This window comes from Haematobia irritans, chromosome 3 (assembly GCF_050003625.1).
Source record: "Haematobia irritans isolate KBUSLIRL chromosome 3, ASM5000362v1, whole genome shotgun sequence".
Taxonomy (NCBI): Eukaryota; Metazoa; Arthropoda; class Insecta; order Diptera; family Muscidae; genus Haematobia; species Haematobia irritans.
In genome coordinates this window covers 30,096,598-30,110,421 of record NC_134399.1, presented here as the reverse complement: position 1 = coordinate 30,110,421, position 13,824 = coordinate 30,096,598, and the positions used below count along the sequence as shown (strand labels likewise).

At 30.3% G+C, this 13,824-nt stretch overlaps 1 protein-coding gene across 1 annotated transcript; it reads right to left on the bottom strand.

Annotated features, from left to right (window-relative positions):
- Positions 1-7,513: 7,513 nt before the first annotated feature.
- Positions 7,514-12,933, bottom strand: LOC142231803 (protein regulator of cytokinesis 1-like). Its single transcript, XM_075302448.1, has 2 exons — positions 8,388-12,933; positions 7,514-8,314 (listed from the first exon to the last, which is right to left on the bottom strand). Exon 1 carries the CDS (start codon positions 12,731-12,733, stop codon positions 10,571-10,573), a length of 2,163 nt encoding a protein of 720 aa, XP_075158563.1. The 5' UTR covers positions 12,734-12,933; the 3' UTR covers positions 7,514-8,314; positions 8,388-10,570.
- Positions 12,934-13,824: the final 891 nt, after the last annotated feature.

The window sequence follows — 13,824 nt, the reverse complement described above, 5'->3', positions numbered from 1 at the left end:
AACAAGTATAGGCATATATGCGTACATTTTAATTAGTGTTGTAATAAGTATTTAGTATTTATATAATTAAAGTTATATGTAATTATAGCACTACAATATTTTACAGGAGAATTACAATTTTTTATTTTTACGAAAATATTGAAAATATTTTAAATTACAAGAATTTTTCTGGCAAGATTTTCGTCTCAAAATGGCAATGTTTTTTTTTTTTTTTTGTTGAGTATATAGAGTTTTAATTTGTGGGCAAATACAAGAAAAATATTTTTTATTTCAGCAAGTAAAAAATATTTAAAAAAAAAATAACAGCCTAGTCTTAAAGAAATAACAGACAATATTTGCTATATCAGCAAACAGTGACTGCTTTCACTTTTTCAGCTGTCTGTTTGCTGTTTTAGCAGTTTTTGCTGCTGGTTCTACTAACACATTTCTTTGGTGCATTTGCCTAATAGAACTGATGGATTGGTTTAGAAACTGATCTTAAACCCCCAATTCCAATGTTTCATTGGAATTGACTTCAATTCCTATTTTGCATTTGCTATATATTTTTTCAAATGTATGTAGGTTCTGTCATCATGGTCTGGATTTGCATTTCTAAAAAGTAGTTCTTCTATTTTTTAAGGATGAAATATAAACAAATCTTAATAAATGAAATAAAATACTATATTTTAATAATGATTTAATTTATGAATGGAGTACACACGTATACACAATAGTTTGTAATTAGATTTTAAGTTATTCACTATTTTTCAGTGTAATACAATAAAATCTCAAAATGTAATTATAATATAAAATTCTTTATTAATTTATAAAATTCTTATCTTACCAATTGTAATATACTTTTTATACCCTCCACTACAGGATATCGAAATATTGCTCTAAGACCCCATAAAGTATATATATTCTGGATCGTGGTGAAATTCTGAGTCGATCTAAGCATATCCGTCCGTCCGTCTGTTGAAATCACGCTAACTTCCGAACGAAACAAGCTATCGACTTGAAACTTAGCACAAGTAGTTATTATTGATGTAGGTCGGATGGTATTACAAATCGGCCATATCGGTCCACTTTTACGTATAGCCCCTATAGAAACCGACGCTCAGATTTGGCTTGCGGAGCCTCTTAGAGGAGCCAAATTCATCCGATCCGGTTGAAATTTGGTACATGGTGTTAGTATATGGTCTCTCACAACCATGCAAAAATTGGTCCAAATCTGTCCATAATTATATATAGCCCCCATATAAACCGATCCCCAGATTTGGCTTGCGGAGCCTCTAAGAGAAGCAAATTTCATCCGATCCGGCTGAAATTTGGTACATGGTGTTAGTATATGGTCTTTAACAAACAGGCAAAAATTGGTCCATAATAAAATTCTTTAATTCGAACAAGAAACAAAATAAATCAAATTGGCCCATAATCATATATAGCCCCATATAAACCGATCCCCCGATTTAGCTTGCGGAGCATTTAAGAGAAGCAAATTTCATCCGATCCGGCTGAAATTTGGTACATGGTGTACGTATATTGTCCCTAACAACTATGCAAAAATTGGTCCACATCGGTCCATAATTATATAGAGCCGCCATATAAACCGATCCCCCGATTTGACTTGCGGAGCCTCTAACAGAAGCAAATTTCATCCGATCCGGCTGAAATTTGGTACATGATGTTAGTATATGGTCTCTAAAAACCATCCAAAAATTGGTTCGCATCGGTACATAATTATATATAGCCCTCATATAAACCGATCCCCAGATTGGACCTCCAGAGCTTCATGGTTGAGCAAAATTCATCCGATGCGTTTGAAATTTGGTACGTGGTGTTAGTATATGGTCTCTGACAACCATGCAGGAATTGGTCCATATCGGTCCCTAATTATATGTAGCCCCCATATAAACCGATCCCCCGATTTAGCTTGCGGAGCATTTAAGAGAAGCAAATTTCATCCGATCCGGCTGAAATTTGGTACATGGTGTACGTATATTGTCCCTAACAACTATGCAAAAATTGGTCCACATCGGTCCATAATTATATAGAGCCGCCATATAAACCGATCCCCCGATTTGACTTGCGGAGCCTCTAACAGAAGCAAATTTCATCCGATCCGGCTGAAATTTGGTACATGATGTTAGTATATGGTCTCTAAAAACCATCCAAAAATTGGTTCGCATCGGTACATAATTATATATAGCCCTCATATAAACCGATCCCCAGATTGGACCTCCAGAGCTTCATGGTTGAGCAAAATTCATCCGATGCGTTTGAAATTTGGTACGTGGTGTTAGTATATGGTCTCTGACAACCATGCAGGAATTGGTCCATATCGGTCCCTAATTATATGTAGCCCCCATATAAACCGATCCCCAGATTTGACTTCCGGAGTCCCTTGGAAGAGCGAAATTCACCCGATCCGGTTGAAATTTAGTACGTGGTGTTAGTATATGGTCTCGGGAGCCACCGTGGTGCAATGGTTAGCATGCCCGCCTTGCATACACAAGGTCGTGGGTTCGATTCCTGCTACGACCGAACACCAACAAGTTTTTCAGCGGTGGATTATCCCACCTCAGTAATGCTGGTGACATTTCTGAGGGTTTCAAAGCTTCTCTAAGTGGTTTCACTGGAATGTGGAACGCCGTTCGGACTCGGCTATAAAAAGGAGGTCCCTTGTCATTGAGCTTAACATGGAATCGGGCAGCACTCAGTGATAAGAGAGAAGTTCACCACTGTGGTATCACAATGGACTGAATAGTCTAAGTGAGCCTGATACATCGGGCTGCCACATAACCTAACCTAACCAAACCTAGTATATGGTCTCTAACAACCATGGAAAAATTGGTCCATACCGGTCTTAATTATATAAACCCCATTTAAACCGATCCCCAGATTTGACCTCCGGAGCTACACGAAACAACACGTACACTGATGTGGCAGCCGCTGGCCAATGGATTGTGTCCATCGGATCAATCCGGTACACAGAACCCACCGCCGTGGGATTGAACAGGTCTGAACAGGATTCATGAGGATACTGTAGCTGAAGCGGTGAGAAGCTACAAGGTTAATCCTGTTCTCGGAGTCCGACCGCCGCCCATAGCACCGGAGGAGAGAGACCTCCCACGGCAGACAAGTGTAGTTTTGGCCCAACTAAGATCAGGCAAATGCAGCCGCCTCAATTCATACCTACCATATCGGTCTATAGTTATATATAGCCAATCCACACAAATAATCTACCAAAATTTTATTTCTATAGAAAATTTTGTCAAAATTTTATTACTTTAGAAAATTTTGTCAAAATGTTATTACTTTAGAAAATTTGGTCAAAATTTTATTACTATAGAAATTTTTGCAAAATTTTATTACTATAGAAATTTTTGTCAAAATTTTATTACTATACAAAATTTTGTCAAGACTTTATTTCTACAGAAAATTTTGTCAAAATTTTATTTCTATAAAAAATTTTGTCAAAATTTTATTTCTATAGAAATTTTTGTCATAGAAAAATAGAAAAATTTGTCAAAATTTAATTTCTATAAAATTTCTTTTTTTTTCAAAATTTTATTACTATACAAAATAGTGTCAAGATTTTATTTCTATAGAAAAATTTGTCAAAATTTTATTTCTATAGAAAATTTTGTCAAAATTTTATTTCTATAGAAAATTTTGTCAAAATTTTATTTCTATAGAAAATTTTGTCGAAATTTTATTTTTATAGAATATTTTGTCAAAATTTTATTTCTATAGAAAATTTTCTCACAATTTTATTTCTATAGAAAATTTTGTCAAAATTCTATTTCTATACAAAATGTTGTCAACATTTTATTTCTATAAAAAATTTTCTCACAATTTTATTTCCATAAAGAATTTTGTCGAAATTTTATTTCTATATAAAATTTTGTCAAAATTTTATTTCTATAGAGAATTTTGTTAAAATTTTATTTCTATAGAAAATTTTGTCAAAATTTTATTACTATAGAAATTTTTGTCAAAATTTTATTACATACAAAATTTTGTCAAGATTTTATTTCTATAGAAAATTTTGTCAACATTTTTTTTTCCTATAAAAAATTTTGTCAAAATTTTATTACCATAGAAAATTTTGCCAAAATTTTATTACTATAGAAATTTTTGTCAAAATTTTATTACTATACAAAATTTTGTCAAGATTTTATTTTTGTAGAAAATTTTGTCAAAATTTTATTTCTATTGAATATGTTGTCAAAATTTTATTTCTATAGAAAATTTTGTCAAACTGAATTATTTACGTATTTAATCGGCCTTTTTTTGTTTAATATATACCCCGTATGGACTAACTTACAATTAGAACACGGTGTTAAGAAGTTTTACGATATCTTGCTATCAGCAAGTGTTACCGCAACCCAAGTAATTCGATTGTGGATGATTGTGGAGTCTTTAGTAAAAGTTTCAATCCATGGTGGAGGGTACATAAGATTACGGCCGTATATACTTGTTTATATTTGTAATTTATTAGTTTATAATTTATTCTTCTTAAATACATATTTTTTTGTTCACAATGATAATGTATGTAAATAAAATAAATGTTTCTATATTAAAATTTTTTTTCAATGGTGATTTAATCCACATTAATAGCAAAGGTTGTCTGACACAACCTTTATAATGAGAATCGAGAATGAACATTTTATCAAATTTTTATTTCTATGGAAAATTTTGTACAATTTCTATTTCTATCGAAAATTTTGTCAAAATTTTATTTCTATAGAAAATTTTGTCAAAATTTGTTTCTATAGAAAATTTTGTCAAAATTTTATTTCTATAGATTTTTTTTTAAATTTTATTTCTATAGACAATTTTTATCAAAATTTTATTTCTATAGAAAATTTTTTCTATATAGAAAGAAAATGTTATCAAAATTTTATTTCTACACCCAAAGAAATTTGTTAGTAGGGACAGCAGAAAAGTCTGCTAAAACAGCAGAATGCCTGCTGAAAAAGGGACAGCAGTCACTGTTTTCTGAAATAGCAAACATTGTCTGCTGTTTTTTTAATGTCGATTACACTAAGACATGTTTTAGTTTTGCTGAAACAAATAAAAAGGTTAACTTAGGAGCTATCATAACACAATTAAAGCAACATTTTATATACCAAAAACTACTTTTGGTTATTAAATATGCTTTGGGAAAAATTTATAACCTAAACAAGTATATACAGCAGTAAGTTCGGCCGGGCCGAATCCTTAATACCTACCACCATGAATCAAATATTAGGGGTTCCTTTGAAATTTCAGGGGTGTTTGAGAACAGATCAAGCAGAGCAGTTCAACCAGTACACTTCACGAAGATAAATTTAAAGATTTTACCTATGAAGACTATATCAGATTCTGGATTTATAAGAACAATTTTTGTTTGAGTTTTAGAGGAATCATTAACATCTCTTGTAAGTGTGCAAGAAAATTATAAAATAGCGTCTTGATTTGAAATCTTAAATCTGTAGATTTTCACCCGAGAAGTAAAATCTGGAAATTCTACATTGAGTTTCAGGCATTACCAAATGGACGGATACTTAATCCGATACACGTTTTTTTTGAACGAACGGTCCCATCGCCCACTTTCCCGCTCCTTCCGACCGTGAGCGTCTCGTCCCCATGACGCAGGGACAGCGTACACACCATGATCCGGACCATGTGAGCCTAAAATACCAGAATATTTACAATTTCAGGCAAAAACTACGGTTGACAAACTTATTATACACCCGTCACCATTCTATGGTGGTGGCTATAAAAATTTATAATTTGTTGTTGTTGTTAATTTTTTAATTTGATGTACAAAAATATAAGAACAGACATCGACTGCTCTTTTAGCAGACTTTTTTCTATGAGTGTATAGAAAATTTTGTCAAAATTTTATTTCTATAGAAAATTTTCTCAAAATTTTATTTCTATAGAAAATTTTCTCAAAATTTTATTTCTATCGAAAATTTTGTCAAAATTTTATTTCTATAGAAAATTTTGTCAAAATTTTATTTCTATAGAAAATTTTTATCCAAATTTTATTTTTATAGAAATTTTTCTCAAAATTTTATTTCTAAAGAAAATTTTCTCAAAATTTTATTTCTATAGAAAATGTTGTCAAAATTTTATTTCTATAGAAAATGTCAAAATTTTATTTCTAATGAAATTTTCTCAAAATTTTTTTTCTATAGAAAATTTTGTCAAAATTTTATTTCTAATGAAATTTTCTCAAAATTTTATTTCTATAGAAAATGTTGTCAAAATTGTATTTCTATAGAAAATTTTTTTAAAATTTTATTTCTATAGAAAATTTTTTCAAAATTTTATTTCTATAAAAAAATTTTATCCAAATTTTATTTTTATAGAAAATTTTCTAACAATTTTACTTCTTTAGTAAGTTTTGTCAAAAATTTATTTCTTTAGAAATTTTTGTCAAAATTTTATTTCTATAGAAAATTTTGTCAAAGTTCTATAGAAATTTTTTATAAAAATTTTATTTCTATAGAAAATTTTATTTTTATATTTTGTAATAAAAGAAATTCCTACAATGGTTAGGGCAGTCTCATCCTATGTGAAAGAGCACTATATTATGTTTGGAAGTTGGCTTGCTTTCAACATAAGGACGGATATCGCTAGATGGACTCAGAATTTCACCCCACATATATCTGAGACCAAAATTTCGATATGTTCCAAACGAAACCCTTCCTATGGTGAAGGATTTAAAAAAATAAAAAATAAATAAAATATTGTTAAGATTTTGTTTGTTAGTTCTTTTTTATTGTTAATGTTAAAAAGTCCTTAAAAACTACTACATGACTGACCATTTACAATATTTAAATAAAATTTACTTTGACATTGAGGAAATGCAAAAACCAAATAAATATTAAAGATTTCTCTTTAAAGAGAAATATTTATATTTTACAATATTTTAATTTAGCAGCGATAAATAAAATTAATGCAATTTCTAAAAAGTTTTGAAATTTCATTATTTCTGACGATAAAAGACAAGGGAATCCTAACAACTCATATGGTCCTTAGTTAAAATTTCAATATCCTTTAGTATGTATAATTTTAAAATTTATTATTTTATTTTATTACAAAAATTATTGTTTATATATCTGATGGTCAATTATTAAAAAAAAAAACAAAGTTATGAATTTATTATTTATAAAAAAAAACAGGAACATTTTTTTAAAATGTCATTCTAAGAAAAAAAACAAGCGTAAATCAAGTAAAATAAATTGCAATCAAGTCTAAAGAAATAAATACTGACAGATGTTTTTATTTTCTATTTCATATAAAATTAAGAGCTGCTGGTTAAAATTTTTACAACATCGAAACAAGGCTCAATAGCACTTAAGCTCAAAGTTTTGATCAATAATAAACAAAATATTACACACAAAAATAAAACAAATAATATATGTTAGTATAGAGTAAAGGAGAGACTAATCTATTTAGAAGGAAGGATGGGAATGGAATATGGGTTTTTATTTATAAGATTATATTCTAATTTTGGTTCTTTTCATTTTTGAAAAAAAAAAAATTAAAAAACGACTATAAGGCTCAGCGGACAAAAAAATAGACTCATAAAACTTGCTCGTTTTTTTTCATAAAATAGAAAGATGTTCAGACCCAAAGCTCAAATAAATAAAGTTCACTAAACGAAAAAAAAAGAATTTTTGACCATTGGGTTTTAGATTTCCCTTTTTACCATTTTTTCCGAGAACAATTTTTGTCTGAGGAGTCTATTTCCCTCTTTTTTCCTATTTTTATATAAAATTTTAGTTTTTTTTTTTTAAGATTCCAATTTTTATTTTATTTTGTTACTTTACTAAAATGGAAAAAGATCTTTTGAGCATTATTTTCCGAGCATTTCCCTTTTTCACATTTTTACAATACCCGTGTTCTCATCAAATGAATGGGATTGTTTTCCTAATCTTATGCCCAGAAATTGTGAAATGGATATTAAAATGGAATGGACATTTTATTTGTTTTCTTTTTCAAAAAAAAAAAAAAAAAGCTCCTAAAATTAAAAAAAAAATCTTTTGATTATGGTTTCAGAGGTTTTCTCATTTTTTAGGTATATTTTGTTGCAATTACATCAGTTTGATAAAAAGACGCCTAATTTTTCAGAAAACAAATTTTCTGTGGTGTCTATTTTCCTATTTTCCTCTTTCAATTACAGTTTTGCAAAAAATGATTTTTTGCATTTTTTGCAATTACTCCAGATTGATAAAAAAGTCAATTTTTTTTTTGTAAATGTGATTTGAATTGAACTTTTGTTCTGAACATCAAGCAAGTTTTATTACAAAAATTCTTGTTCGTAGAACCTGTTCTTTTTGGATTTGAATTGAACTTTTATTCTGAACATCAAGCAAGTTTTATTAGAAAAATTTTTGTTCGTAAACCTTTTTCCGTCGTTTTTTTTTCATTTTTACTATAATCAGATTATATTTTAAAATTATTGTTGAAACGTTCACAGAAAAAAATTCACGAAAAATTTTCAATCAAAACTTAAAACAATATTCAATTAAAAATTTAATTGATTCAACAAATTTTTTAATGGAAACAAAAATCAATCACAAAAATTAATAGTATCAATTAATTTTTTAATTGGCTTTCAATTATTTTTTTAATTGACTTGAATTGAACTTTGGTTCTGAACATCAAGCTAGTTTTATTAGAAAAATTTATGTTCGTAAACCTTTTTCCGTCGTTTTTTTTTCATTTTTTACTATAATCAGATTATATATTAAAATTATTGTTGAAAACGTTCACAGAAAAAATTTCACGAATAATTTTTAATCAAAATTTACAAAAAATATTCAATTAAAAATTTAATTGATTTAACAAATTTTTTAATGGAAACAAAAATCAATCACAAAAATTAATAGTATCAATAAAATTTTTAATTGGATCAATTAATTTTTTAATTGACTTGAATTGAATTGAACTTTGGTTCTGAACATTATTAGAAAAATTTATGTTCGTAAACCTTTTTCCGTCGTTTTTTTTTCATTTTTTACTATAATCAGATTATATATTAAAATTATTGTTGAAACGTTCACAGAAAAAATTTCACGAAAAATTTTCAATCAAAATTTACAAAAAATATTCAATTAAAAATTTAATTGATTCAACCAATTTTTAATGGAAACAAAAATCAATCACAAAAATTAATAGTATCAATAAATTTTTTAATTAGATCAATTAATTTTTTATTTGACTTTCAATTAATTTTTTAATTGATATTATCATTTCCGTGATTTTCAATTAAAAAATAATTGGATCAATTAATTTCGTGATTGAATCAGATATTTTTTTTTGTGTTGGACAATTTTTTTCTAACGTTAAATTAAAATATGAAAAAAGGAAATAGACTCCTAAGACAAAAATTTTTCTCAGAAAAATTTGGTGTCTTTTTATCAATCTTGTGTAATTGCAAAAAAAAAAAAAAAAATATACATAAAAAATGAGAAAAACCTATGAAACCTTAGTCAAAAGTTTTTTGTTTTTAAATTAAGGAGTTTTTTTATCCACTCCATTTTAATATTAATTCCACAATATAAGCGTATTTTTATCAATCTGGTGTAATTGCAAAAAATTTACATAAAAATGAGAAAAACCTCTGAAACCACAGTAAAAAGTTTTTTGTTTTTAATTTAAGGAGTTTTTTTTTTATCCACTCCATTTTAATATCCATTCCATAATTTGTGGGCATAAGATGAGGCAAACAATTCCAATTATATATTATTAATTATATCCATATTAGACGCTGATGATATTCGACCAGCAATAAGTGTGGATCCCTCATTTCTGAATCTAAATCGAAAGATCGATATGTAAATTTAATTGATGCCATGGATTTCTACAATAAAGCGATTTTTTTTTCAAATTGGACATAATAAAATTGCATCTTAGTTTTTCCGATTGGCATGGCAAGCTTTCGAAATTTGCAAAAGGATAAACGAAATAAAAAATTGACAATTTATGATATTGAAATAGGATAACTAGCACAAACTTCAAGAAATCATACCACGATTTAATAGAAAATCGTAGTTGTAGACTAGAGCTGATTTAAATTGTTTCTGTCATTTTCGATTCCGACAATTTTGTTTCTTTTTTCGAGTTTGCAAGTGGGGAAACGAAGTTAAGATTTGGTAATTGCTGATATTGAAATAGGAAGCTGGCACAAATGCCAAGAAATCCTATCACCATATAATGGATAATCATAGCTCGAAGCGAAAGCCGATTTAAATTGAATGCTTCATTTTAGATTCTCTTAATTTCTTAATTTAATTTTAATTTTTTCAAAACGAGTTTGAATTTGGTATCATTTAATGTGACTTAAGGCGTCTGGTTTATTAAAGGTTATATTTTAGCAATAGATCCCATAATTGCCGTATATCTATTCCATAAAGCACTATGGCTTTTCCTTCCAAACAAAATTCTCGTCTCTCCTTTTCCTTTATCATATATAAACAATCAAAAAAAAAAACACCTAACACCAATAATAATCACAAAACAAAAAAGTGAAAAACTTAACTAGTCTCTAAAGAATCTCTTAGAAAGTAAAAAATATATATAAAACTTAAATAATTATAGGCAAATTTTTTGTTGTCAATTTACGACTACCTGTTGTACAGGCCACCGGTGAATGATGGAGATTTGTTGGAGTTCTGGTTAAATTCGTAGTACTACCGTGGTGCGTTAAATTCTGTTTCGAAGGTGTACGAGCTATTGGTTTTGGTCTAGGCAATTTGGCCAAACGTGCATTCTCATCCATTACTACCTTTTGCATACGATGATTGCGCATGGTGGTGCTACCGTTACACGAATGTGTTGTCATATTTTGTATTATGGATGATCTTGAAGCTGGTTCTATGCATTTACGAAATGAATCATAGGTATCGTCAGCATTGTCTGTGGTATAATCCTCTGACGAATGACAATCCTGAACCACTATACGGGGAATATTTCTACTCGACGTACCGCTCTTATTCAAAGATTTTCGCTTTTTGGTAGACGAACTTTGGCGCATACTTCGCCGTCTTATAGTTGAACCTATGACTTTAGTTTTTTTAAGCGGTGATTTGAATGTAGACATTTTACTCGCCGATCCTAATAATTTAGATTGCGATATGGTGTTTTTTGAAGTCGATGGCTTAACAAATACACTAGGACTATTTAGTGCCTGCATTAAACTGCGCTTGGCCAAAGGGGTATTCTTTTCAGTTGGATTAAGTTTGCGTTTTTGTGATGACATTGCCGAGCGACCAGTGAGATTGGTTGTGGATGGCGTTTTTCGCAATGATGACATTGATGTGGCATTCTTCAAAGACAATGGAGTGCGCATAGTGCTGTTAGGTTTAGCCGGTGTAGGTCCTGGTGTCTTTGCTGCATTTTTACGTGCCGATTGGATTTGCTCCTTAGCTTTTCTCTTCCTTTCCCATTGATTGGCCATATATGTAGTTATATTTTCGCCATATACCAAAAAGGGTGCATGCTCCCTTTCTTCAAATTCCCTCACCAAATCACTTATTTGCTGCTCAATTTTGGGTAATTTAGTAGCAATCGTTTTACGTTCCTTTTCCTCCTTTAGCAATTGGCCACCACGATTATTGTAACGACCCGGTTCAGAGGCCTTTGCCTCCAAAGCACACATACGATCCCACAAAATGTTACGATCAGCGAACAAATCAAATATATGCTTGTTTATTTCGTAATGCATTTTGCAATCGTTCAACTCCAATTCATGCAAGTCCAATAGATCGTCAGTATAGCAGGATGAGGTAAAAGCCAAAAAGCGTTCTTTCTGTTTATCGCTTTTCAGACACTTGTCCCACCACAGAGTAATTTCATCCCTTATCTGTTGAACATATAATTTGATATTTTGACTCTTGAGTAGTTCACAACGTTGCAGCTCACTGTAGAAGACATCATAGGTATGTTGATTATAATCCTTATAGCGATTGAATTTGTGCCGGGTATTGGGGGATGTTTGAAGACGATCCCATAGGGTACTAATTTTGTTACGCATGCCATCAATGGTTTCTCTTAATTCCTGCACTTGAGCTCCATAGTTGTCGTACATACGCTTGAGACCATTGAAAGTCTCCTTATTCATGGGTATTTCACGATGATTAAGCAAACGATCTTCAGTCTCAGTATTCACTTTCAAATCCAAAATCTGTAGGAAATTTTTAATATCTCTACGCATATTTGATACACGGCTCAAACGTTCAGTTCGTTCATCCCTTAGAGAATCAAGATGTAAACGGAATTCCTCTATTTCTTCGGCGGTAGGCAGGGGATCGGCCAGCAAAGCACGTGGTGGTTCACCCAGTTCTTCACAAAGTGCTTCTTGCTCCAAAAGCAACTCACATATCTGCTCCTTGCGCAACTTTAGTTGATCTCTTAAATCCTCTAGGCTTTTATCCAGCTCCGATTGAACTCTAAGCAATGGAATATTATTTGACTCATACGATGGCAATTGAACATCGACATTGAGCAGCCTCTTTAAATTTTCCGCCTCCTTTTTCAAATCCTCGATTTCTCCTTCAATATAAGACTTGCGTGAAATTGATTCATTTACCAAATCCGTATAGAAATTATTGGCATGTTCCAGTAACTTTCGCAAGTTTTCCCTGCACAAATCTTCTTCAAAAAGCTGTTCCCAAATTTTAGTAATCTCACATACATATTTTTGTGTGACGTACAGAATTTCCTTGCATTCCTTCTCGTAGTTTGCCATTTTATATAAGTAGACACAAAAATACACACTTAAAGTTCTCTAATTACATCCAAGGGTTATAAAAATTTTAATTATTTGATGTTTATCCTTGGCTAAAGAGGTAATAACTGCTTTTAAAATTCCTGCAGATATTTTTGTTTGAAAGTATGCTATATTTTTGATTACAAGCGGTTACTTTTTAAAATGGCCTCTTCATGTCAAATAGCCTTCGGCAAACTTCAGAGTCGACGAGGTAAACAAAGGCGTTAGCCGCTGTCACTTCTAGCGAAAGCCTAAATTGAAAACCAGAAGTGCGTGCCGTAAACCAATGTACGTACCGTTCTGCAACGCAGGCAGACAGACACTTACCAACACTAAATCCACTAATGGGGAATATCGCAAAGCAAATTTTCACAAAGTTTATATTCCTTAAAGGCCGGTATGCACCTCTAGCGAAAAATGTAATTCCCATAAGAAATGCATTGCTATTTATGTTAATGAAATTTTCGGTAGCGTTCAATTTCATAAGCTGGTACGCACCTCTAATGAAAATAACAGGGTTGTCAAAAGCATATTTTGGCAGCAAACATTTAATTTATTACAATCATTGTGTGCGTAAAAGTTTTAAAAGGTCTGTAAATAATAAACAATTTATTTGAGGAATATTGGAACATATATTAACAATTTTTAAAAGCGATTAGCTGCTTTAAAATTTGTGTACACAGCCCTGTTTTTTGTTGTTGTTTTTTTTTTGCTACCGAAAATTTCGCTACACCCAGAAAACAAATTCGTTGCCTCAACCGAATTATTTGCCAACCGAAAGCAGGTGGTTCCATCAACTATCAATGATATCTGTCAGCACAACTAACATTTGACAATTGTAACTGCGTGGTAGTATGTTGGATCAACTTTGCATTGGTTGTCGCAATCTCATATTAATTGTTTTGTTTGTTGGTGCAACCGCCCTCGATTTTCTTTATTATTATCCTAACCAAATTCCAATATTAAATGAAAGGGCAGATTATATTGAGATTTTATTAATTTATTACAAGATTTACAATCATAATAAACTACGAGAATAAATACAAAAGGTGCTAAAAACAAAGGCTTTT

Excerpts from the sequence above, each read along its gene's own strand:
- LOC142231803 (XM_075302448.1), bottom strand. The coding sequence starts at position 12,733 with ATGGCAAACTACGAGAAGGAATGCAAGGAAATTCTGTACGTCACACAA.